A 27187-nucleotide genomic window follows, 5' to 3' on the forward strand; every position below is an offset into this window, starting at 1 on the left:
GGTGCTCCGTCATCTCCCTCCCGGGGGTGGTACAACCCCTGAGCATCCGTCGGAAATGCACCTCTCTGCCAATTTAATTTTGCCCAGAAGGGTCAATCGCCAGCTCTCCCCCACCCCCGGCTGTCACGTCCCTGCAGAGCTCAACACCAGATGCTCCCTGCAAATGGACTGTAACATCTGAAAGTCAGTAACCAAAGTTATTGGACTGACCTTGTGCCAAGGTGGTATTTAAACTAGAACTAGGGGAGGGCAAAAAAAAAAAAAAGGCTATTTTGCAGACTCTGGTACTTTGTATAAGCCAGCACATTGGGTAAGGCCTTGAGAGATGGGACATCTCTTGCTGGTCTGCTGGGAAACGTGGAAGCAGTTCTCCTTTCACCTGACTGTGACCCAATTCCACCTTCCGCAAAGCTGGAGATAGCATTAGGGTGCTCAGTGAGGGGCTCAGTGCTGTTTCTGGGTGAAAAAAGGTATATAAAACTTAAAAGATGAAAGCCTTTTAAAAATTTAATTTTATTTTCTTCTGTTTTCAACTGATCCAAAGAGATGTGGGGGAAAAAAAAAAGTAAGGAAAAAAGGAGAAAAATTAATATTTTCAAAAAGCAATAAATAATAAGACCTTTTTTTGGTAACTGAATAAATGGAAAAGAGAAAAAATATTTCACTATTCTACTGAATGAGATGTCAAGGTATGACTTTCTCAGAGAGGTGAGGAAGGTGCTGTACTTTCTCCTCAGCTCTTCCCAGTATGTTATTGATGGGAGATCAAGGCCCCTTTGTTATCTCCTAGATATTCTCCTGAAATACAATAAAGCTAGTCAATGTCCTGCTAGATTTTAGGTTTGAGATTATCTTTTTAGGGGGGAAGCCAAGTGTCTCTACTTGGCTTACAAACAAGTGTCTCATGCTCTAATCTGACAAATACATTGGCCAACACTCCATTGGGCTGGATTTTGGGGCCAGAGGTATTTTCTCCAGGGCTTTCAGCAGGATGGGATTGGACTTCCCGTCAGGAAATTCGCTTACAAACACAGTGCAAATAATAGTCAGCATTTCTTAGTTAGAAAAGGGAAAACTTATGCTTGACCACAGCTACGCATTCAGGGCCTTCAGGTATGACTTAGGTTTGGACTGGGTCCATTTCAGTTCATACGAAGCCAGTATAGCCCAGTCTCCATCTGTGAAAGCACTTCTCACTTTCTGTAAGTGGAGATCGACCCTTGGGATATCATGGTGATGGGCACTATGTAGCATCCCGCAGAAGTGACCGGTTTAACTGTCGTGTGAGTCTGGGACTATTTTGTGAATAGAGTAGGTCATCATGGATTCCACAGACTGAACTGGGAATGGCTTTTCTGAGCAAATTTGGGTTTTCTGCCCTTACACCTTCTTGCGCAAGGTCGGTCTGTCTCTGAGGAAGAGCTCAGCGGGAGTTACTTGGTGCCTAGAGAAAATGTGCAGGGTAAGGCAGGGCTCCATGTTCTTATTGTACATGCTTTTAATTGTTTTTTTGGTTTTATTCCTGGTAATTTTTGTGTTCACCTAATCCGATGAATAGGAACAGAAAGAAATAAATCAACCATAAATAGCGTCGTTAATTAACAGAATTAGCGAGGAGAGAATTGTGAAAGATCAGATGAAGGGTAAACAGAGTTCATCTCTTGAAGACAGCTGAGAGTTTTCCTCAATGCAAAAGCACTTATCTACAGGAAGATTACGCTTTAATTGCCCCAAATAAGTCGGGCTCTGCCATTGATTAGATTAAAGTGAGTAAACTGTAGGTGTACTATACATTTTGATTAAAAACATAGTAAAGCACTAATGGTCTGTGGTGTTTCAGCTTTGGCTGTATCTGTTAAATTAGATCCTTTCTTTATTGAACCCCACTCTGGAAACCTTTCCAAAGGATTATGTGTTAGCCCATTAATTGCTTGTTTTTCACATTGATGGACAATGTGCTGAGCAAAGTGATGGCAGAATTTCTTCCTCAGAGATGCAGGGCAATCGCCTTGGGGTTGCTACTCCCGTCAGAAGTGGCTGAAAGAAGAAATTCGTGTAAGCAGTAGAATGGCTCCTTGTTCAGAGGCAAAAAAGTTGCTTTGTTGTTTTGCTGGTAAAAAAGTGGAGTAACTCGGAGTCTAAATGGGTTCCTAACAGGTTGAGAGCCCAAAGCAGTGTCTTTGTACAGCCAGGGAACCCTCCCTGGAGATCTGCTGGCAGAAGCAGCCTAGATCTTGTCCTGTTTGGTGCTGGTACGTGGTAGGATGGACTGGGACTTCACACTTCTGTAGACACTGCCCTTAAGGTCTCATTTGAAACTCCAAAGTCAACAGATGAACACCCATAAAGGTATTTTGGCTGCCTTTAGGTGCCGGCAGAGGAGCTCTGGTGAAGGCTGCTATACAGCTCCTCTCTGGAGAGGTGCCTGCCACCCATAGCAGTAGCAAAAGGAATTTGTCCCTGAGCCATGCAGCTTGGAGTGCGTCTCCTCAGCTCCAGCTGTGAGCAGGAGTGAGTTTGCATCGTGGGAAATGCACCCACGGAGGTGCAGGGACAGAAGCGGATCTGGCCTGGAGGGTCAGCGTCCCCTGCGTGGTCAGTGCCCGGCACCGACATACCACCCTCTGCAACACCTTCCTGGGTGCAAGTCAAAGTCATCAGGAAGGCTGTATAGCTTATATTAATTATTGGCTTACCGTAAAGTCCGTGTGTTCACATGTGGGTCTGCGGTGATAGAGTTCAAGTGGTGTAGCCTTTTGTGCGGGCATCCCTGAGCTCTCTCTTCCTCCCGGTACAGAACTGCAAGCGGAAAGAGTGATGATTCTGGGAGGAGAGCGAAGAGAATGATGGTGTTTTGATCAGAATCCTGGAAACGAGGTGATGTGAGAAACGAAATGTGAGATTTTTTTGCTTAGGTTCATGGCAGGACAGCAGTCTCCAGTCAGGGCAATCAGTCCCTGCCACGCACCGCCTGGCACTTTCCTATGGCAAAGGTCTTTGTCCTCCACTTTTGTGTTGCCCAAGAGGATTTAATCAGGTTGAGCAGTGTTTAATAGGCTATTTGAGTAAGTTATTTAAACGTGTGCTGTCACTGCCTGGCTTGTTTGGTCCTTGGCACACACTGAATGGGGCTGTGGGCAGCGTGGAGTGGTGGAAGGTCTTCTCCTTGCGCTGGCTGGGAGGAGCTGTGGGCTCTGGTTTGCAGATCCATCAAGTTCACCCTTGGGGCATGGATTTAGTATTCCAGTTTGCTGGCTGCTGGTCAGGAGCTCACATGCCTGGGTACATAGGAATCCCTCAATCCTTTTGCCACGTGAAATCCGGATTTAGGTTGTGTTGCAGAAGCCAGAGGAGAGTGGGAGGTTGTGGGCAGCTCCGCTGTCACCTTAGAGAAAACCGGGGGTAAGATTTTGGGGATTATTTGGTGTTTCACTTGCTCTAATTTGCAGCCTGTAAATCTCCCAAAACTGCAGGAACCCGTTGAGCAGAGGCAGCCACTTGCCTGTTCCTGAGGCTGTGTGTAAACCAAATTTCACTTAATTGTGTATGTGTTATTTTGGAATTCCAGAACCGGCATCTCATCACTGATGCAAACTGTGAAGGAGCAACCCTGGTAGAAGCTGCACGGCCTTTCCTTCCTCGGGAGCTGCTGTGTCTTTTTTGCTGCGGGGGCTGTCGTAGTTTTCCCAGTAACTCTTCAGTGCTGACGGGAGCCTCACTGGCAAGGAAGTACTGTGGAGCCTTTACATGCTCCTTCCCCTTCCAAAACCTGCTCCTGCTGCCTTTGATCAGCCCTGTTTGAAGTCAGCAGTGTGTGGGATTGGGCTGCGGGGCTCCCCTGGTGATGTCCCAGCTGCGGGGAGCACTGGGCTGGATGTCAGCAGGGTCCCAGAAGAGCTGCCAGGATGGGGACGGGCTGGGAGAAGGATGTTGGAGCAGGCAGGGCTTGGTTGACCATTTCGAGGTGATGGGATGGAACTGGCTGGAGCGGAGCTGCTTCTGGTCTTGCAAGAAGCCCCAGCAGCAGGAGAACCTCACCTCAGGGCAACCAGGCACAAGGGAACATGAGCCACGGCCAGGGCCACAGGAAGGAAGATGAAAGGTAATATAAAAGCATTTCTGGTCTCTGCAGCACATTGCAAGCAGCAGTAGGCTGCTTTCAAGTCCACTGGTTCAAAACATATCTTTAAATGAATTAATAATTAGACGCAGCTGCCATCTTGTTAACATAATGAAGCAGTGGCCTAATGGCTCTCTCTGTCCGAGAGACAAAAGTGAGTATTAATACCAGCCTTTCTCTGCTGTTGGACAAGTCACATAAGGCTTGGTCGTGGGAGGAAGTATCTTGTGCTTTGCTGGACCACACTCCATCCTCTTCAGCTTTATTGGGAGCCCAGGGCGTTAATCTCCCTGCAAGACAAACGCCTTTTGGCTTCTGCGTTTGTTATAGGTGACACGTGTTCACCCACCTGCCTCAGTAGAGAGGTGGCCTTGCTGTCACGGCTCAGGGATCCTGGCAACGTGCTCGGTGCTGCGTGAAAGGGAGGAGAAAGCCTCACGTTTGCTTAAAGCCAGCTGTGCAGAGAGCCAAGGTAGCCGGATGCCGAAGGACAACCTTTATGTGACCTGGGTGCTCCTGCTGAGCAGTGGCATCAGGCTCTGGGGTGGATGATGGTGAAGCAGGGTCGTGTGGAAGAGGCTAGAAGGATGCTGTGGGGATTTAGGTTAGACTTTTAACAAAGAAAAAAAAATGGGAAAAGAGGCTCCAGCTGTGAATTGTGAATTGGCAGAGTGGATGCACCTTGATATAAGTGCTAGGTCAGAGGGTGGAAACAGCTTGGAGCCGAAAAGAGGTTGGGCAGAGGGGGCTGTGGTGACCGTTGGGCTGTTGGGAAGAGCATTCCAGGGGCTGGAGAGTTCGTATGGTCTGTAGGTGGCTAAGGTACAGTTCTGTGGGTCTCTACTGCAACCCTGAAAGTGTCCCTTAGACTTCCCATGCCTCAGTTTCCCCCTGTGCAGCACCTTCCCTGTGCGAGTCTTGTGCTGTCAAGTTTAAGGGACGTGAGCTGTTTGATGCAGCAGCGAGGGAGCCCTCCCGTAAGCCTGTATTTGGATGTAATTCTGGCATATGGTGAAAAATATTTCATTCCTCCTTCTTCCCTGTCGGGTTAGACCTGTGGTTAGGATCCAGTAGTGCTGACAGTCAGCCAGGCGTTACACCAGTGAAATGTTTTAGCTGGAACATAAAAATTGATTTGATCTCTTGGCTCATCCTGCTTAATGAGGGAGCCTGGAGCTGTGCCACAGCCCAAGCCCCAGTGGCTCTGCAGATGGAGGGCTGCCTCCTGTGCCCAGCACATCCAGAGGTGCCTGTGGGTTCTGGGGTCTTTCCCTGGAACAGAGGAGTTTGGTTTTCCTGGCAGCAAACAGGTTGGATTCATTAAAGTGTCTCACCATGGTGGAGCCGGTGCCATAAACTGTGATTGGGTTCAAGAGTCCTTGGGAGCATTAGGAAAGATGCTGCATGTCCCTGATGGCTCTGCTTTCCTGGGAGAGGTTTTCTGTCGACCCTTTTGCCTGGTGTTTCGCCCTCTAATTTGTCTTGGATCCCTGCGTGCAAGGCAGAGCAAACAGAGCGAGTCCCTACCCTTCATAAGGTAGTCTAGCAAATGCGCAGAGGAGGGTGGTTAATTAGTCATATTTCAGCACATTTCATTTTTAAGGGCTTTGATCGTGGCATGGAATTGCGGAGCTGTCGCCAAGCTTGGGCTTCAAATGAATAAATAAATGATAAACGATCATTTGGCAGCAATGAACCTACTGCACTCTCTCTGCGTGTTTGTGTGGTTTCCCTTCTCCCATCTGGTCCCTTCCTCCAGCCCTTCCCTGCGGGCTGCTTCTCCAGCCCCCCGTGCCTGGCTGACGGCTGTCCCCAGCTGTGCTGAATGGGATGCTCTGACGGGGGACACGGGGGCTGCCACCTCGGTTGACAAAAGGAGAATTGAAGAACAACCTCTCAATATAAACCCAGGGGTTTTGCTCTCTAATGGCAGGAGAGCGGGATGGGGGCACCATGCGCTTTCCCCACGAGATGGGGAAGAAGCGCTGAGGATGAGTGTCCTTTTTTTCCTCTGAACCCGTCTGTAGAGACATGGTGCAGGAGAACAGGGAAAGGAAACAGCTAACGGCAGAGAGGAATGAAAAGAGGAAAACATTGAACAGAGACATGGCGCTGCCGGGGTGGGATGCGAGGTATCGCAAAAGACATTAAAAAATTATAATGAGAGATTGGGCTGCACGGAGTTTTCCCCGTCTTTCTGCTCTCGTTTCACCAGCCTGTTTTCTCTTCAGGTTCCTTAGTCTGTCACGCGCCGGTTTTGCCTTTAGCAGGGGCGGTTTGTGGCGAGGTTAGTTAGTCCCTGTTCCTCTCGGGTGAGTCACTGATCAACTGACATAGATATTTCTGAAGACGTTCGCTATTTGGAGAAGCGCTTGTCATGTGTTTGAGCCGGAGTATGCTCCTGGAGGAAGAATTTGTGTAGATATGCACCCTATCAAAAACATCTCAGAAGGTATTTACTTACATCAGTGCTGGAAGTGTTATCACCCGTAAGAAATGCTTATGACATCGGTCACCCATATCACAGGTTGGTTTTTCTTGTTTGTTGGGTGACTTCTACTTATGCAGAGGCATTTTGAGGTGGCATCAAGCACCTGCGTGGCTGAAAACTTCATGGATGCCTTTAAAGCCTTTCCTCTTTCTGTAAATCCTTCTGCAAGCACAATTAATGCTTGCAAATATCATTGGGAATAGTGACCAAAAAACACCACAGGTAATAAGTAAAAGGCACCAATATCAGTTAGAGTTAAGGCATTTTGTGCAAGATGGTGTTTGAGAGCGCTCCTCTGCGGTCCCTGCCGGCCTCTGTGCTCGGGCAGGTAGGTGATCCCTGTGTTTGTGTTATCCTGTGCCCTCTGCAGGAGGAGGAGAATGTCTTTGGGTCTTTTCTCTTGGTTTCCGTTTTCCCCTCCCTTCCACCCGACATCAGCTTCTCAAGCTGCTGCATTCTTCACTCGCAAGAAGAGAATTTGCATTTTTCTCAGCGCTTGGCTTCAGTAAATGGCCATGTGGCATTTTACTTTTCAGCAGCTGCTTAAAGAGCTCCCTTGTGGCTGATGAATGCCGAAACTTTGTCATAAACTAACCCACCCGTCCCTCCCCTTCATCGAGGCTGCTGCTTACTCAGGGAGCCTCGGATGGGGTTTTGATGACAGAAGCCCGAAGTGCTGAGTAAGCAGAAGTGGAATTACAGCCGTGCTGAAGATGCCTGGTCTTCTTGCAGACTTCTTGTCTTCTCCTGCTCTGTGTGGATTCTGGGCTCGCTGCCACGCTCTGCCTTAATTGCAGCAGAGATTAACGGGAGGCTGTGGGTTCCCTCCCATTGCTGTGTGTCTCAAGTCGGATCTAAAGGCAACGCTGATGCTCAGCAGGTGGGAAGTCAGAGATGAGGTGGGGAGGCTGTAGAAAGGCTGCACGGAGGTAGGTTTCCTAAAAGTGTGTTTTGGCCCAGCAGCAGGTCAGCCCAGAGCTGTGGAGTTAGATGAGTCTTCTCCTTGGAGCTGATGACGAACGAGGGGGACAATCAGCTTGGTTCATCAGTTCTTTTGCTGGCGTTTGGACTGGTGAAGGTAACAGAGCTGACCAGTACATCAGTGGTGGACAGCCCTATGGAAATCTGAGGCGAATCTCCCCTGCCCTGCACTTTCTGTATTTGTTTCTGATGCTGATTAATATTTGGTTTTTTTTCTCTCTCCCTTTCTTTTTGCTTCCAGACAAATGATGCTGCAGGAAATACCTGGAATTGGCTTTACTTCATCCCTCTCATCATCATTGGCTCTTTCTTCATGCTCAACTTGGTGCTGGGCGTCTTATCAGGGTAAGACATGAATTACTTGTTTGTCTCCGCCTGGATTCGAAAAGGGAAGATGTGTTGGTTTTAGTACTGGGAGAGGATGTAGCTGAACAAGAAAAGATGGGGCGATACATCACACTGTACGTTGCTCCCCTTCACACATTTCCTACCCTGTCCTTTCCTTGCAGTGGGGTATTTGTGTAAGACTATGGAGCCATAGGATGGGGGATAGGCTGGTGAAAAATCATTAATTGAGATGATTCTGAATCCAGACCCAAGAGTTAAGTAACTCCCTGTAATTATACTGACACAGACTATACGCCTGTGCAGACAACCCTTGCTCCTATGTCGTCTTGAAAACCCATCAGGAACCCACTAATGCCAGTATAAATACTCCAGTGCTGGAGCTGGACATCAAAGTGTTCATAATGCATTTGGTCTCACTGTGCAGCACGGAGAAAGGTGAAGCTCAAACAAAAGGCAATTAAAAGATTTCAGGTGGTTGGTTTTGTAGTGATTTTTTGTTTGTGTGTGGGTTGGTTGTTTTGTGGGTTTTTTTTTTTTTTTCCTAAATCTCCAGCTGTTTAAACCAATGTCTGGGTTTTGGGGGCACACTGGTCTCTTGATGTTCAAACCCCAGGGTTCAGCCAAGGATTTGGTGTTTGTTGCCTTCGAGTTTTGGGTTTGGGCCATTGTAGAGATTGAGCTGCCAAGTTTGACGCTGGGCTGGAACCTCCCCAGTGTCTGTGGGAATTTGATCTGGAATTAACAACCTGACTCATCTTAATGGTTTGCGAGCTCTTAGACTTTGGCACCTCATTGTGCCCACAGTTTCTTCTTAGCCCATCCAGGTGATCTACGTTATATAGACCTTTCAAGATCTGGATTTATTTCTGGCTCTTGGCAGCGTGGGAAGGGAGAAAAGAGTTAATGCTGCTGAGTGGTGGAAGCCCTTCAGTGCTGCACCTTTGCTCTTTCTCTTTAAGTTACTAGAGAAAGAAAAATGTTTTTCCAAAGAACAGATTCATGCTCAGTTTTGTTATTTTGTTGAGGATCCTCATCCTCAAAGCAGATGCTGGGGGCAGGAGCAGGGGGGCTGCAGTGCAGTTGTGTCTGAGGGCTGGGAGACGGGGTCATGGAGAAGACCGTGTCATGCGTTTTGCTGTTCCTTCAGTCCAGGAATAATGGTCATGATCAATAACAGATCAAAGCCACTCATCCCTGTTGTATCAGAGGCTTTGGAAAAGAGAGCTTCGTGACTGTATTTGTCTGACGTATGATTTAAAGCGAGTGCCAGGGCTGGGGCTGAGCACGGGTCATTAGGCACTTCATCTTCCTCGTCCCACAGCGGGGTCAGCCCACGTTGGCTGTAACGACACTGGTGATTTAAAACAAAACTCAGAAGCCTGCAGGCTCCTGTTCCTTTGTGCTGGATTCAGACGTGTTTGGTGACCGAAAGATGGAGACGTCTGGCTGGCTCTCCTGAAAGCCTCTTGTTGCTTGGGGCAAAATATGAATATTATATAAATGTGTATCTTCTATAAAAAATACAGCTCTGTGCATCAGGTTTCCCTTTGTTAGTGGCAAGGATGATGATGTCTTCTTCACAGAGGGAAGCTTTTAAATTCTGTTTTGCATAGTGGTTTGACGTCCTTGGCTGGGATAATTCCTGGGGAGAGGCTGAAGAAAATAAACATCCTAGCGCAGGTGTTGAGCACGCTGCTCAGCGGGCTGCTGGTGGGCTCACAGCTATTGAGCGATGGAGGAAACTGGGTATGTCTGAATGGACTGGTGATGAGAAGGCACCGGAGTGATGAAAAGACCCTCTGAAGGCAGAGACGGTTGCCGTTATATTCTCCAGCCAAAAGTCCCAGTGGAAAAAAAAAAAGAGAAATTTCTGCTGGAGGTGATTCTTTGCACGGCTGTTCGTGCATGGAGGAGGGGTCGTTGGGAAATGCATGTTGACTTCCATAGGGTACGGTTTGACTCCAGGACGTTATGCTATCTACATCCTGGTGACAGTGTCAACCAGCAGCTCCTGCAGCAGAGACTCTTGGCAACAGCCCACATTCCTGTTTCAATAAAACAAAGTTGATTTAGTGTTAGAGGTTCTGCAAATAGCCCATGAATGGGGTTAACTCAGCAATTACTCACCTGCTTCTTATTTGCATGATCTGCGCTCCTCATAGCCTTTAATATTATCCTGGCAGAATCCTGGGAGTGATGCAGGGCTCCGCTCTCCTTCTCCACACGTGACGGAGAGGGAACGGAGGGGTGGAAAGAGGGGATGTAACATCCCTGGGAAACAACTGCAAAGCTGAGGTTGTCACTGGTTTCCTAGGCTTGTGTGTGATCTTCATTACTGTCCTTTTTCACAAAAACCTTGCTGGTCAGGTTGTATTTTATTTTCCAACGCTTTGCCATGTGCATCATCAGCATTAGGGGGTTAAACTTCAGCATGGTGCTGTCTCTGCCTTGGAAAGCCACTGAAAAAGCTTTTACCCGAGTATTTTTCATTGCTGTTAGTTTTGAGCTATTTCCTCTCATGTATTTATTTGGGTTCCTCAGTGGGCAATAAGGAAGCTACAAATTTCTGAAGCAGGTATGCAGACGCTATCACGGATTATGGCAATATAAAGAATCTGAAATGACAACAAGTTATTGAGCTTCCTAGCGACACTAGATTATACAGAGTTTTGCCATAACTCTTAATGGAATTTTCTGCCTTTCCGTAGTTATTTGTGAACCCGTGTCAGCACTGGGCAGATATCTAATATGAGTGGGTTTAGCTCCTGGGTTTATCTGTTTGAGCAGTGGAGGTAGATTTAGCTGGTGAGGGCTCCGAGTCTCATCTGCCAGCAAAATGTGGGAGCATTTGCATTGCAAACGCTACAGAAGAGATGATACCTGTTTTAAAATAAAGAGCAAGCTACCTTTCCCCTCTGTGGATTCTTCTGGAATTATAATAAAAGCAAAGGCAGGGAAGTGACAGGGAGATGAGGAAATCTGTAAGTGTTGGTAAAAACTTGGTATAAAAATAACCCACAATCTTGGGCCACAGCTGATGTGACAAAAACCTCTGAGTACCTGGCTAAAGATGTAATTAAAAGTGTGTTGGCTCCATAATTCCGATTAAATGAGACTCTGGCTGCTGTACAGTGTGTCCTCCTCATGTGTGCTGATCAAAGCGCTGCCGGTGCTCTTGTCATCAGTTAATATTTAAACACCCTCCCCAAATGATGTCCTCTGCCTTCCGTTCCATTCCCCTCCCCGATGCAAGCCCCGGGGACCAGGCTGTCGGCAGCGCTCGGATCCACTTCTGCCACTGAATATCCAGATTTTCCCAACGATCCCAGGACATGGGGTGTGGAGTTACGGCAAACATCTTATTTCTGATGGTGCAATAGAGGTGTCGGGCTCTCCTGTGTCTTTACAAGAGAGACGTGTTGCAGATGCTGTGCCCTACCTGCTCACCACAGTGCTAAAGGTGGTTCTCTGACTGGGGAAACTGGTAGCAGCCCCCTCCCTTGCCGCACATCACAAGCCAAGACAGTCTGTGCTATTCTCTAGCTGTGAATTTGGTAGGATTTAGAGTTTTCCTGGAGGAAAAACTATGACCTATGACTTTCCTGTGACCGCAGTGGTCATAGTTCACACACAAGTGAACTGCTGTTGAAACAGCTCCTGAAATCCATGGAGTGCCTTTGCTTACGGTAGGTATGGGGCTCTCCAGCGGTAGCACAGCATCCCAGTTGCTATGGGGTACTGGTAAGGCAGGTTTGTGCCCCTTATTGGGGATTTTCCTCTCTACTCTTTGCTATTCCCCCACTTTCTGTTTTGACTCTCTGGTACTTAATCCCTCCACGAGTTGATAAAACTCAACAACCCTGCAGGAACCAATAGAGCAGAAAACTACAGGTTATTTTCTTCTGGAGGAGCTTTTATTAAGTGCTGATTCAAGAGAAGATCAGGACTGTATAAGGCCAGGAGAGCAGAAGTGGGAGGAGAGATTTCTCTCCCCTTTGCTAATATTAAAACATTTGGTAGGCTCATTTGCTTCTGCACGTGAGCTGTAGAGGTTTGTCCACTCGATCAAATGGACAGAGGCAGGATGTGTTCCCATCCATGTGCTGGGAATCATGTTGGGGTGACTGCCCAAGCTTGATACCTCCCCAATTACAGACACAAAAAGAACAGGAAAGAGAAACGTAAAAGAAAATAAAGGAGATTAGATACGTGGTTGAAGTTCTGCTGAACCAACCATCCATCCATCCAAAGGATGAACCAGGTTTTGTTCACACTAGAGAGCTGCTCTCGACTTTATTTCTCTTAAAACAGAGAAAATGTGTTAAAACACCATGAGAAGCCATTCTAGCCATGATAACTTTGTCCAGAAAGCTGGGGCACCTTGATTCCCTGAAATTGGGGTAGGATTTTGTAAGGTTTCCAGTGCGGAATGGCACAACAGCAGCAGTGAAAATGGTTAGGAATTTGTATCCAATAATTTATTTATCTCGAAACATCTTTTTGCGTTGACTGCGGTGGGTGGTTATTCTTACTTATTAGATTATTTGTGAACTCTTTATGACTTAGCTAGCAATAAAGGCACACGTCACAGGGAATACAACCTTTCCCTAGAAAAAGCGATTGGCTGCCTCTGGTGGCACCGTGAATGTTCTGGCTCCGAGTCATGCCCAGAAGGGTTGACCCCAGATGCCTTTCAGTTTTCCCTAACCACAGGTTTGTTTGCTGCTTGGCATGTCATGGGCTTCAATTCTGACCAGAAAATGCCCTATGATGACCCCAATTTTTTTTTTTCTTTTTTTATTGAACTCTGCACACGGTTCTGCAGTTTATAGTGAGGAGGGGAAAAAGTACCCCCCATTGAATTGAGAGTCCTGACCAAGACTTGTTCTTTTCCTGCCTTTACGCTGTTTTCTTGCGGGCGGGCTGCAGCCCTCCTCCATCCTGCTCTGGCACCTCTGGCCACCAAGAGATGGGCACCCATCTCCACGCACACCACAGCTTCCTGGTGTTCCATCCCTTTAGCAGTGATGTCCAGCGCTGTTTTTCTCATCCTGCTGCTGTAGAAAACTCCTCTCAGCCCAGCTCGCAGCTTTCTTCCCTGGGCTGGTGGGATTAGGGAGTTTTTTACTGCTTGGGGTGTTGAGTTGGGTATTAATTTTGCCTGGTAATGAGCTGGATGATTCCGTACAATGTGTTTGTGACTGTTTTTAGTGCTTTGGATTACACAACGCAAAGAGGATAAACGTTATCCTGGGATGCTGTGAGGAAGATGATTTAACTTATTTCAAGGCTAAGTGCTTTTTGGCACCGCTTCCCACAGCGGTGAGGGTGGCGAGACAGCGGGAGAGCCGGCCAGAGAGGGCAGCGCGCTGTGAATGATGCATTTGGATACTGAGGGGCTGCGTCTCTCGAGCGTGAAAAATGCCGCTTGTCGTGTCCTCAAATATTTATGGTGAAGCCTGAGGTATTTCCGGACCAGCTAGTAAAGAGTAATGATCTTTCCTGAGGTTTACTCATCTGGCCGTGGTAGCCAAGTGGGGAGAGGCATCACAGTGGCCAGTTTGACAGAATGACGTGGGGTTGGAAGGGACCTCTGGAGATCATCCAGTCCAACCCCCTGCCAGAGCAGGTCCACCCAGAGCAGGTTGCACAGGAACGTGTCCAGGTGGGGTTTGAATGTCTCCAGAGAAGGAGACTCCACCACCTCTCTGGGCAGCCTCTTCCAGGGCTCTGCCACCCTCACAGGAAAGAAGTTCCTCCTCATGTTTAGGTGGAACTTCTTATGTTCTGGTTTGTGGCCGTTACCTCTTGTCCTGTCACTGGGCACCACTGAAAAAAGACCGGCCCCATCCTCCTGACATCCACTCTTATAAGCATTGATCAGATCCCCCCTAAGTCTTGTCTTCTCCAGACTAAACAAACCCAAGTCCCTCAGCCTTTCCTCATCAGAGAGATGTTCTACTCCCCTTATCATCTTCGTAGCCCTTTGCTGTACCCTCTCCAGCAGTTCCCTGTCCTTCTTGAACTGGAGAGCCCTGAACTGGACACAATACTCCAGATGCAGCCTCCCCAGGACAGAGCAGAGGGGGGAAGATGACCTCCCTCCACCTGCTGACCACACTCTTCTTGATCTGCCCTGCTTGAGTGTAACCATTACATGGTCCAGACCTGCTCTGTCCTGAGATGTGTGACACCAGCCTCTTGTCGTACGAGGCCGCCTGGTCTAGGAACTTCAGGGGGACGTTCCGAACGGATGCAGCATCTTTGTGACAGCAGGAGCCTGGCAAAGGGATAGAGCTACAGATTGTGCTGGCACCGTTCTGGGGAATGAGGGTCAGGGTAAAAAAATGTTATAATTCTTCACTGCTGCACCCTGTTTTAAGCGGCCTGTGACGTGGGGTGATGCTCCCTGGGCAGAGCTCGTTAAACACTCTCCCTGTGGTGAACTCAAGTCTCCCAGGGAATATCTGTTTCCTTTTCTGACTGTTGTACCTTGGGTCACAGAGGCTTTTGTGCTGTTCGAGCAGCTCTCTGGGAGGAAGCACGGTCCCATCCAGACCTCATTGTCTCGATGACTTGCTCCGCTGAGTTTCATGACATGTTTTCCCATCCTGAGGATTTTTGCCAGATTGAGATCATAAAACTTCAGCCTGCAAGACGCGCAGAGCCTGGAGGAGAATCAGGCTGATTAATTTGTCATAATGGCAGAGCGTTCTTCTGTCCTCCTTCTCCCTCATTACAGAGACAATCATTCATTTTCTCTGCAAATTTGTTCCAAGTTCACTGTTACCTGCTGTGATCTGACTTTGGCTGGTGTTAATTATTTGCAGCAGAAGAGCTGCATTATGAAAAGATGTGAGATACTGCTTGCTTTCTCATTGTGTTTAGTCTTTCCCCAGCCCGTGCTTAAAAAGGAGGGGAAAGACAGGGCAAAAAAATATTTTCTTTCCTGTTGCTCCTTGCTCATCACCCTTCTTAACAAAGCCATCGTTGCAAACACAAAATGTGGGAAAAGCATGTGTGTTTCTTGCAGAAGGGGTCAGGGAGCAGTGACTTTCCGTGTGAGCTTTGTCTCACCAAGCTAAATGTCCTATCGAATGTGGGTCCTTTGCTCCTTTTGTGGTTTTGGTTAGAATAAGGGACATGGACAACCTTTATTTGCCATGCTGTTAAGCTGCAATCGAAATTAAAGCCTGTAATATAGGAATGATACATAGAGACCTAAATTTGAATTTCCTGGGGCCTCTGCTTTGACTTTGGGGTAGAGACTTGATGAACAGAGCCAGAGCTTCATCCAGCAATTGCAGTGGGCTGATGCTAGGAGATAAATGGTGCCTTTTAATTCCTTTTTCTCCCTTTGTTGTTGCCTCCTTCGAGCCAGGTTTGCCCAGCTGTGGCACTCGCAGCATTTCAGATCGGATTAGGTGGAATCAAAGCGAAATTGGCACAAGCTGAATGTAAAGACAAAAGGAAGGAAGATATACATTGAAGGCTTCACCTCTGTGCTGTTCCTCTTTTTCTTGCTAGAAATACAAGTTGTATCCCATATCTGGCTTGCGTTTGAAGCATCTTCTTGCTATGTTCAGTGATAAAAGTGACTGTGAAGCCTGGCTCAGTGCTCCAAGATCAATCTCTCAGCGATACTTTCATCCTTTATCAGCTGGTTGAGGAGAGTTATTCCCCCCCCCCGCCTTTAGAGCAATGAGGAGGAAGCAGAAGCAGCTCTAGCTGTGCAGGTTTGATCGAGCCGGTCCTTACTCCTAAGCAGTGGATATTAGGATGGGATATTAGCTTAGCTTTGGGCTGTATGTTTGGGCTCAGGCCAGGAGAGATGGAGGTGGCTCCTCAGACCATCCCCAGTGTGGTCTTGGCTGGCTGTAACTCCAGGTGAGGTGGAAACATCTAACGCTGGGTGTCTTCGGGATTCCGTGCACCTGGGGGATATGATAAGCCACAGAGCTTTGTCATCTTCAGCACTAAGGAACCTCAGTCCTCCGGTGGGCTTTCCTTGTTTAATAACAGGGTTCAAAACAGGGTTCTGACTTCTCAGCAAACCACCTTCAATGGGCAGGAAAACAATAGCTTGGAGGTGCCGAATGTCACCAGTGTAAAGAAATTCTTACTGATGGTTTTCCAGCTGAATCAGTTGCTTGGTTTCATCTCGTTCCAGCACTTTCCAGTGTGATCTCTCTGTGCCCCTGGGATGTGCTTTCTTTCACCTCCCTCATTTTTTCTTGCCCACACGAGGTGCATTTCCATGCTTTTTCTTCTTGTCCCCGATGGGCTTTCTAATCAATACGCTTTGCTTCACTTCAGTGGTGACCTGAGCCTGATTTTTAGAGGTATTTAAAACCAGTGATTTACCAATACTCTACATGCATTTCTATTCACGTTTTCAAATCAGTAAGTCAGAGGCAATGAATTATTTTTAGTTTTGCCTGCAGATTTCTCTGAACTTGAGGATTTTGTCTGTGAATGAGAATAATCATACCTTGGCTCATCCTGAAGTCTTCCTGGGGCTTGCTGTGGTAAAGATATCCAACGCTATGGTATAGAAACCGATGTCCTTGCTGATCTCCTCGCATTGTGTTTGCAGCCCTTCTGGGTGCGAGGAGCCAGCTATGGACACAGATGAGCCAGGTCCTCTCAGGTTTGCATCTTCCCAGCCATGGCCTATGACGCCTCATATCCAGGCAGCTGGAAATTGCACTGCTTGTCTATTTTTCTCCTGGATTTATTTATTTTCATATTTTTCTTTTCCAAGCCAAATTTGATTCTACTCTCTGCCTTTCTAACTCACCAGCATCCACCCAGGTTAGTAGTACACTGATGGGGAAGATGCTCCCTTTACTCTCCCCCATCCCTTCCCCTTGCCTCCTGCGTGCTCCCCTGAATAATTCAGCCCCTGCTGTGATTGCTTTTCCTCCTCTCCTGGAGGAGCTTTTGTGAGAGACACCAAAGGTTGGTGCCTTTGAGGTGGCTGCTCTGCAGGGCATCATCCCTGCAGGATGGCCTTTCTCCTGCTGCTGCCTCCCTGGCAGCCCCTTTCAGGCTCTCAGTGCCATGTTGTGGGGCTGAGGTGTGGGTCCTTTAATCTCTAAGACAGTTCAAAGAGTCACTGGTGCTACTGTTGATGGTGGTTCCCTAGTGACAGTGCACCCTGCTGAGGGAAAATGCTTCAGGAATCGAGGGAAGATGGTGTCTGCTGTCCTTGCTCAGAGCCCGAGCTCAGAGTTGTCTGTTGTGCTTCAGATAACCCTCTCCCTATCTGATGTCCTGCCTGCCTCCTCCTGCGCTGCCCCAAGTCACCACAGCACCCACAGGAGGGTGAGGAAGCTCAGCAGGTCCCCAGGCTCTTCTTGCATCTGCATCCAGGACCCTGAGCTTTTCCCTCTTTCCCCTCCCCACTCTCCACAGACACTCTCTCTTGCTTTCTCCTAGGACTCCGTCACTGCCTTTGTCTCTCAAGAAACAGGTTTGCAGAAGATAAAATACATGTTCAGTGCTGCCAAGGCTTTGTGTCCTTAGTTGTATAAACAGTTACAGCCGTGAAGGTGTTGGGCTTTTTTGTGGCATCCAGCAAAGGCTTCCCCTTACAAAGGATTTACTGTTCTCCAGGAAGACAAAAGATAGGGATACGAACCTGCAGAGCAAACGCTTTACCTGGAGCAAGAATCTGCTTTTCTATAAATGTGTGGATGCTGATGTGGTTGGCGAATGAAAGGTTAGGAGTATTAACCGGATCAGACCCTGGCGAAGCAAGCCACGAGGGGCTTGGCAGGACTGAGAGCGTGAGGAGGCAAACTTCATCACACACAAGTATTGGAGGACCTGCAGAACGGCAGGAGCACGAGGAGAGTTGGCTCATCAGGAGTCTGCCTATTACGTTACTGTAACTGGCTTCACCCAAGCAATTGGGATTTTGTTGGATTAGGACAAGGTGTCAAACGCCAGCATCGGAAACAGAGACCCGAGAAGGGAAGGAAAAATTCACTGAAAGCTCTTTCTCTGTTTTATTCCCACGGTTGATTAACCAAAATAAATGGTAAGAAATGGACTTCCACCCTTAAAATACAATTAAGTGTTTCTGTTTGCCATGTGGATGCTCTCAGGATGTCAGGAGGCTTGGAGATACGTGCAGTCCCCGTGCTGGGACAAGTTACCCTCAGGCACTCTGGAGGGTCTCATAAGGGATGTACAACCCCTGAGCAAGTGGTTGCGGACGACCAAGAGCACAGGAGACTTGGCTTTATTGAAAAATATAGACAGTATTGTCTTCATCTTACCTCTTTCAGCATCCAGTTCATATGTCTGGGGTCCTACAAGTGCATGTTCTTATATACGGGGTCCTTTTGCAACCTCTTATGGCAATTCTGACCCCAGTGTTGCTGAAGGCTTCACTGAAAATTAGGTGGAGAATTGGCACCGAGTTTCTTTTGAGGTTCCTTCCTTGCTGATTGTAAAAAGGGGTGGACTGAAGCTGAGAGGAATTTTTAACACTTCGTTTTTCATCCAGGCAGCCCCCGAGTAGCACAACACTCGTGATTTTGTACTGCTCTTTGGGCGTGTGTTTCCCACAGTGATGCTCCTCTGACTTGCGTGTCAGGCAGCCAGAGGAGTTGCTCTTTTCCATCTTCTCCCTCCAGCCTGTCCCTCCCTGCTCCCGAGTGACGTGGGCTGCTTACCAGGCTGCTGACAAGTATCAAGTCTGTTCTTGGGCATCGCTCCACGTTCAGGTGACAAAGCTTACAAATGAAGCCTTCTGTCTTGGCCAGTTTTGTTTCTCCACCTGGAGAATTCATTTTGGCTTGGGAGAAACTCAGTCAAACATCTGCAGTCCTGGCTGGCTCCTTGGCCAGCAGCTCACCCACTTGAATTATCTGGCTCCTCTCCATTCTTGAGGGCTGCATTTCTCCAGGCAGGACTCTGTCCCTGGATGTCATGTGCCACCAGGCTTGGCTTTGCTCATTCCTTTGACGTATTTGGACTGGAGATGAAGTCAATCCTAAAACTGATTTTTTTTTTTTTTTTTTTTTTTTTTTTCCCCTGGACTTAAAATTCTAAAGGTTCTTTTCAGATGCTTTCTGGGAGTCCTTGGTGGAGTCCTGAATTCTGTGCTGCTTTTTGCTCACTCTGAGCAGTGCTTTAGGTTTATTAGATGAAGGCTGTTCTCCCATTTTAAGATCTGAGATTTCATGAGCTCATGTGTAGATATTGTTCTGAATGAGGACCTAATTACCTACGTTATTATCATGAGCACTATTAGTGGTAGCGATGACAGTGATGCTATATCATCTTTCTGCCTCTTCCCAGTGAGTGGGAAGCGTTTCTGTCTGCTTTCTAAGTGGAAAACCTGAATTGAAGAGGTTTAATGGTGTGATCAGTCTTGCAGCCGGTCTGCTGTCGCTGGCCCTGGGAGGATGCCGTGAATCCCAAGACCAGGAGGTGCATTACATGATGCTCCATCTCAGCTCTCTGCTGTCATATAGGAAGGTTAATCAGAGATTCAGGGGATGAAGATAGCATGTTGGTTTTTTTTTTTTCCTTTTTGGTTGCTGTGACAGTATTTTTAATTTAAGACCAGCATGGAAAAACTACTTGTAAGAATTTCATTGGTTTATAATCTTTTACTGACCCTGGTGGTTACTCATGAGTTGACCTTGTCTCTTTTGTGGCTGGGGGGGCTCTTGGGTTTCCCTGAAGTGGCTATTCCAGTGCATATTTACACCGAGATTTATTTTACTCTTCCACCCACCAAGGTGATAAGCAACAATCATCCATTTTCCTACTGACTTTAAGCACCGACCACTCTTGAGAAGAAAAATGTGACACATCAAGCTTGCCTGCATGGCATGTGGTTTCCATGAAGAATGCCCTTCCTTTGCTTTCTGTTTGTTCCTGCTGTCTCTAGAGAATCCGTTATTCACAACTGTCATGTCATAACTCAAATGCGTTGTAGTCACCTACCCAGGCAGAGCTCGGCTTCCTCCGAAGCGGTGTCTCCTGTTGCTGAGCTGCACGTAGGAGTAGAGACCTTCCAGCTTCCCACCTCTTAATGCCTCCCCAGACAGTGCTGAGAGATTTGGGGGACATCTAGGGCACATGGTGGCTGATGAGAGCCAAGGATGAGAATGGGTGAACGTCTTTCAACATTCCTCTTTCCAGAGTTGGCCAAACTGTGGAGGACCAGCTGTGAAGAAAGTCCTGGAGGGAAAGGTGGGCGAGAGGCAGCGTATTTCCCGCTCAGGTTTCCTTTCTGGTGATTTGGGAGATTTTTGCAAGTCAGTGGCATAAATAGCAATTATGCTGAATAAAAGAGGAAACTTATTTACTGCTCCCAAACCTTCCCATGGGACTTTCTGTGTTTTCATTTAGAACTGGCAGGAAAACTTCAGTTGAAATATTTTTAGATGAAATATGGCCTTTTGATAGAAATTTTCCCCTTTTCTTTGACTATGTTCTGAAATGTTGTCGAAAAGCTCTCAAACAGAAATTCTGGGAGTTTTCCTGTTGCTGCAATTGGGGAATATTTCAGTTCCTCAATGCTGATGAACATAGTGGAGGAGAGACACATGCATGCTTTTATTAACACATTTCCTAAAGGAAAACACAGTCTTTTGACAAGTTCCTGCGTCATCAAACCTCTCCTGTCTCCTGGAGGTAGGAGAAGGAGGAAGTGATGCATTCCTCAGCCAGGAAGACCATACGTTGAGAACCTCTAGTCTTCAACCTGGACTATTTTGCTACAGCTCTGTAGCACTCAAGACATTGCATGAGCAGAGACTCAAGGTACTGTCTTCTCCTGACAGTTAACTTCTCAGCTTCTACGGAAGATCTGCCACGTCCAGAGAACAGGAGGAGGAAGGTGGCTTTGACCTCGGCAATGTTCCTCACTGCTGTCCTGCAAAAATTGTGCGTGGCTGTACAGAAACTACTGAAGATTTGCAACTCAGCAAAGTTTTTCCCTCATTTTCTTACATGTTTAAAGTTGGGATTAAAGGGACAAGTCCTTGGCAGCTTTTACTTTCCTTAGGCCAGATCGGAGCTGGCAGAGGATGAAAAGCTTTGCAAGGAAAACTCTCCCTGGCCTGCTCCTGAGGGGTGAGGGGGCGATGCCATGGCTCATCTGCCGTCCTTCATGGAACTCCCCACTGCATCTTGCCTCCTGCTCCCATCCGGCATGGCTCAGCTCTGGGAAATCTGTGGTGACATGAGCCTGGAACGCTGGGATCATGACCCCCTCCACGTCTGGCAGTTTATAAATGCGTGTTGTCACCTTGCGCTGTCTGATCTCATTCCTCCCCCTCCAGAGAGAAATCAAAACTGAGAGGAGGTCCCTGGCCCCGAGCAGCAGGCGCTGAACCAGAAATGAGAACATTAGAAAGGAAGAGGGAGAAAATCGGCCACCCAGCTGATGCGGGCAGGATCCTGAATCAGCCGACAGACATGTGCTGAATGCCAAGGAGGGAGCTGTCGCTCCGCAGCGATGTGTCAGCTCCCTCCGTTCCAAGGATGGGGTCGTGGGCTGTGTTGGCGGGTGGGGGACCTGGAGGAGAAGGGGAGTCAGGAGACCGGGGATGCGCTGCCAAAAGTCGAGATAACGGCTCAGCTGATGGCACCTCTCACATCGGTGGCTGGTACCGGCGTGCGTCGCAGTGCTGAGCCAAGTTGTCCCCGCAGTCCCTTCTCTGCGGGTCAGTCAGTCCTGCCAAATGAAGCAGAAGCATCAGCTTTGAAGGGTAAAGTGTAAACTGTGAATTTAAAGCTGCCTCTGGCGCTTGCAGCTCCTTTTTCCCCCATTCTTCCACCTCCCTCCTGTCTCCTGCACCTCGCTGGCTTCTGAGGAGCACTGTGAATGGGCGATTGGGTGGGATTTTAGTAAAGAATAATGGTTAACTAAAAGTTTGCAGGAGTTAACAGTTAACGGAAGATTTGAAGGACACAGCAGAGTTAAGATGTCAAATGAGTGAGCCACTGGTATACACGAAGGACAAAAGCCCAATCCCTCATTTAACCATGTAGATGAAGCGATTGTGGGAGTTGCTCCAGGGGTTGCAGAGGATGGTTCAGAGACCCGTAAATTGTAGATGGGCACGTACATCTCCGGGTTGGGTCATCAGAAGCTTCCCAGTGGCAACAGAAATTAGCCCAGGGAAAGCCCCAGGCTGGGTGTCTTGGGAGTGATGGCTGCACTATTGTCTCAGCATCCTGTCAAACTGGGCAGTAGGATGTACTTGGACAAGGATTTTGCAGTGGTGGGAGAATCTTAATTTCTGGCTCCTCTGTACAGTCCTGTTCTAGCGATTGATGTCAAAATACTTGCTTTCCATGTGATTTTAGCAAATAGCAGGATCATTCCTATTGCAGTTCTTTTCTGTGAGGGTGGTGAGACCCTGGCCCAGGTTGCCCAGAGAAGCTGTGGCTGCCCCATCCCTGGAGGGGTTCAAGGCCAGGTTGGAGGGGGCTTTGAGAAACCTGGTCTGGTGGGAGGTGTCCCTGCCCAGGGCAGGGGGTTGGAACTGGATGACCTTTAAGGTCCCTTCCAACCCAAACCATTCTATAATTCTATTGTTACCCTCAACTCCGAACATCTGGACTGTTTCACCTCAACCCCAGAGTATCCATCCTCACTTGTAGCTCTCATTTGTCTTGTGTTTGTCAAAGTCAGCTTAAGCCTGGGAAAACTCAGAGAAAGGCTGACAGGGATGAGCAGATTGTCTTCCCAGACAGAGAGGCTGATAGTGTGTCTGTGACATACTATTGTGCTTCTAGAGGAAATTCTGCTGTGGGGTGAGTTGTGTGGAGGGATGGAGGACAGGTTTTAGTGTCGGGGATAATAGTTTGTACTGCCTGGCTGGGCAGGTATACGGGGTTGTGCATCAGGATCTCATTGCAATGGATACGGTGTGGCCCCAGAGCAAAAGTATGTGCACGTGGCAGCTCGCAGTCCCCTTTCAGGATGAGAGAGGCAGAGAAACAACTGAGCCACAATCAAAAGGGGTAGTTCCTTGGAGAAAAACATGCAGATGCTGCGGTTTCCTCTCTCCGCTGCTGTCATCGACTTCATGGGCTTCATGAATACAATCTGAAAGAGGAAAGAGGGGCTGCGTATTATCCCTGGCCGCTTGTGACGTGTCCTTTCTCATTCTTCTCTCTCCGTAGTGAATTTGCCAAAGAACGAGAAAGGGTAGAGAATCGTCGAGCTTTCCTGAAGCTGCGCAGGCAGCAGCAAATTGAACGGGAACTCAATGGCTACTTGGAGTGGATCTTCAAAGCAGGTAAGGCGAGAGATCTGATCTTGATTCAGTGTGTTTTGTGGCAAGTAGAGTTTGGTGATCGCAGCGGACAATGGCCCCAGAACTAGTCCTGGGCGTTGCTGGCCACCGAGGTCACCCAAGACCAGCGAGTGCCCAGCCAGCACTGCCTGGCTTTGTTGGGCTTGTTTCTGAGCAGTCACGCTGAAGTTATTGCAAAAGATCTCGGTTTGGTTAAGAAGAAATAAAGGACCTGGGCCAACACTATTGCCGAGATCAAAGCAATTGTCCTAATACAGTATAATATAAAAAGTGATACAGTGCCCAAAGTCTCCAAAGTGGGGAAACTGCTCCCTTATATGAGTCATTTATATTTTATTTACTTTCCACCACAGCTGTTTTATAAGCCTCCCTTGCTATGATGGTAAAATACGCTGGAGTGTCATTTTTATGAGCTTCAGAGATGACTTTCATGAAACTCACCCCGGCACGTATTAACATTGTTTTATAACTATTATAACTGAGTATTGCACTTTATGGCAAGCCGTGAGCAAGTTTAACGAGGACCCAAATGCACTAATTTAACAAAAAAATGCCATGCTTTTCTTTTCCCTTTTGTCAGACAGGAAATATTACCAATAACCTTTCTGCGTTACAGAGTAGCTGATGCATATACTGACATAACCACAGTGCAATTTGTTCACGTAGTGGCAAGAAAACTTCTGGGGCTAATTTGCTTCCTTCCTTGCTTTCCTGAGCAGCTGAAACACCTGAGTAAGGTGAAAATGCCTTTTAAAAAAATGATGGGGAAAAAAAGCAGCAGTGGTTTCTCAAATCGATTTTTCGGGTGCCTTTCTAAGCAGGTCAACTTCATCCTCACCCTTTAGAATTGGGGAAACTGAGGTCCAACATCGCACAGTGACTTGTCTGATGTGAGACATAGACCGGTGGCAGATCTGTCACCCTCTGGTGCTCCCAAACCATGGTCTGGCACTGGACTAAAAGCCCTGTCGTCATTCCTTGTTTCAAAATCTATCCTGGTGTGCTAACATGTGCTTGTGCAAGCGATTGTACGGTGACGGCAACTCACGACAGTGCTGCAGGTGCATAACCAGTGTATGCGGGGCGGGGGGGCAGCACATCCTGGTGCCATTCTGTATATCAGGGGCTCGTTTTCTGGATTTACGGCTCCTGTTTTACGTGCCTAGCCTGGGTGCCAGTATTTGGAAGAGCATTTTCACCTGGCTCCCGCTGCTTTGCTTCTCCTCTCCGCTCTGGAGTGCTCTGCTAGCCTGGGTGCCCCCGGAGCGGGGCTCTGCCCTGGCAGTACTGGGGGGGCTGCGGTGCCTGGGGCTGGGCACGAGCTCTGACAACCTGGCAGAGAGGGAAAAGACTGAAGCATTGAGATGTAAAATCAGTTTATATGGTGGCTTGAACCCATTATTTCCCATCGTGCTGTACAGAGTGACAATTGGATGCCAGTTGTTTTGACAGACTTTTATTCACTGTGACTGTTCCACAGCAACTGTCCTCAATTAGGTAACCACATTTGTCTGTGGTTCTGTAGGATTCAAAAAAAAGAACCAGTTGCTTTCCTTTCCATCTGTAATTTGTCTTCCCATTTGTTTACAGCATTTGTGCTACCTCAAATTGAAATTAATTAACAGTTTATCCAGTTGCTGGAGCAGTGTGTGCCATGGCTCTGCCTTGGCTCTAGTGCCATCTTGCTTTTAAGGCTCTCGTGATTTCTCGCTCTCTAAATCCTGGTTTCCTCATCAGTAAAATAAAGATGAGAATTCCCTCGCAGGGTGGTGGGCTGCTTCATTTCATTTTGGTGACTGTTCTGTCAAGAAGAGCTACGCGGAGGCCATTAGCTGGGCTTGTCTGAAAGTTGAGGTGGAGAGGTTATAAAACATACAGGAAATCTCTTCCCCAACTTTGCATCCCGCTGGGAATGGCTGGCTGTTCTATTTCTGTGTTGCCAGTGCTGAATAAATGCCACATCGGTACAAAGTGAAACTGCTGTAAAATGCCCATCTTTTTATTTTGTCTAATAACACAAGATCCAGAAGGTTTTCTAGAACAGGAAAGCCTAAGCTGAATCAGGGAATAATAACAATACGCTGTAAAGCCATTGTTGAAAATATAATAGGAATATAAAAAAAGCTTCCTAGTACAGCTGAATAATAACGATAATTAAAATCAACTTAGCAGTGTTAGTAAATCTTTGAATACAAAAGGTAGCATGAAGGCTAACCAAAACAGAGAATGGAGTGTTTAGAATTCAATTTGAATTTTGGGATTGTGCCGTTGATGGGGATTTCTTGTTTCTGTTTTAGAGGCCAGGATTTCAGCTATGAAATGATCCTGAATTTCCAAACTAGATTATCAATCTTTCTCGTCCAGGACCGTGTGTCGGACAATGGCCAAACTGCTTGAGTGGGAGGAGAAAAGTGACCAGGGAGGGCAGCCAAGGCCAGTCCAACCTGTAGAGGAATCCCCTGCAGCAGCCCCAGGCAGTGAGGTGTAATTGGGTGTTTGCATAAAAGAAAGAGCAAAAGCTCTTGGTATTCTGTTCTAATGTAACTCTGGAGGATTTCTTATTATTCACATGAATATCTAATTGTTTTTAAATCCTTTTAGCGTCCCTGACCTCATTGAATCTTGTAGCAAGGAGTTCCACGTGTTAACGGTTGGTTTGACTTTAAAAAACAAACCAACCCACCACACAGTGTGTTCTGTCCTCGATTTTAAATAAGTTCCCTTTCTGCACTCAGAGGACAAACTCTGGAGTGCTCTTTGTATTTCTTCTTATTACTTTTCTTTCTCTGATCTCTCTCCACCGTGTTTCATCTTACCTTTTCTGCTCTAAAGCACACAGAACTGATCTGCTCAATCCCTTCTCTTCCCATGGAAGGCTCTCTGGGCTTCTGATATTTATAGTATCCTCCCTGAGCATTTTGTTTGTTCGTTGTTTCTCATTTGTTTTTGATGCAAGGTAGGATGAGTGGAAAGCTGCATTCCAGTGATTCATGAAGTGCCTTCTTAATACTTAATCTGGCTGGTTTTGCTCTGTAACGTTTTACATATTCTGAGTAGTTGCTGGAGCTGGAAAGGAGATTTCCTTGTTCTCGGTAGTGCTCAAGTTTTTACCTCAAGGGCTGTAACTGGTTTAGGACCAACGAAAGTATTAGAGTGACTAAAATCACTCCTCCATCTGTACACCACCTCTCGTTTGTCAACAATGATTTTAATTTAACATTGTGCTCATCATTTATTGACCACTCTTGAGTGTCTTTCCTGTTTCTCACAGACTTCTCTATTTGTAATCTGAACGATGCTATGTTATCTCTTGCTGTACATACTGCATTTAAAAGGTAGTTCAGATAAAATTTGAGGGTTGTTTGCTATCAACCCTTTCTTATCCTGAAATTGCAGACTGTTTAGTCCTCCAGAAGAAAACAATGGGTCTTTTTCTACCCCTTAAGTACTGTCTGTCTTGAGCACGGGCCAGACTTGATCTAAAGACTTTTCTTACATTTGTGTTGTACGAATGAAACTTCTGTAATAGCCTGGCTCTTTTGCATTTTTTTCTTTTTTTTTTTTTCTTGTGGTACTTTTAAATTTTTTTTCCAGTGTTAACATAAGAGTATAAAAAGGACAAAAACACTAATAAAAAGCGCTTGTGAAGTTTTCAAGGAGGTACCTTGGCCCAGCTGAAAGGTTTTGGTGCCAGCTCACTATTGATAAACCACCAGGAGTTCAGCTGTGGTTGAACCTGAAGCAAACACAGGTCAGGCTGTTTTAAATGTGGGTTCTTTAATATAGTCGGCAGCATATCTACTTGAGGGATCTATACCAAGGTGTTTAAACAGTGACAGCCTTAATGTGCAAATACTTGTATGAGTTATACTTAATACAGGAAGCCTTAATTGATGAAGTGCTTAACAAATGCTGCCTTAACAAAGGGTTGGGGAATGAAAGAGAAAATTG

The 27187-nt window shown here is 47.1% G+C and overlaps 1 protein-coding gene across 1 annotated transcript in view; it reads left to right on the forward strand.

The window, feature by feature from the left end:
- The window catches only part of CACNA1B (calcium voltage-gated channel subunit alpha1 B), a 312340-nt gene that overhangs the window by 135360 nt on the left and 149793 nt on the right, over positions 1-27187 (forward strand). Inside the window, exons 7-8 of the mRNA XM_074160972.1 lie at positions 7834-7937; positions 23103-23218. Coding sequence (XP_074017073.1) covers positions 7834-7937; positions 23103-23218 — 220 coding nt within the window. The remainder of the gene's footprint in view (positions 1-7833; positions 7938-23102; positions 23219-27187) is intronic.

The sequence above is a fragment of the Numenius arquata genome, chromosome 19 (assembly GCF_964106895.1).
Source record: "Numenius arquata chromosome 19, bNumArq3.hap1.1, whole genome shotgun sequence".
NCBI classification, from domain to species: Eukaryota; Metazoa; Chordata; class Aves; order Charadriiformes; family Scolopacidae; genus Numenius; species Numenius arquata.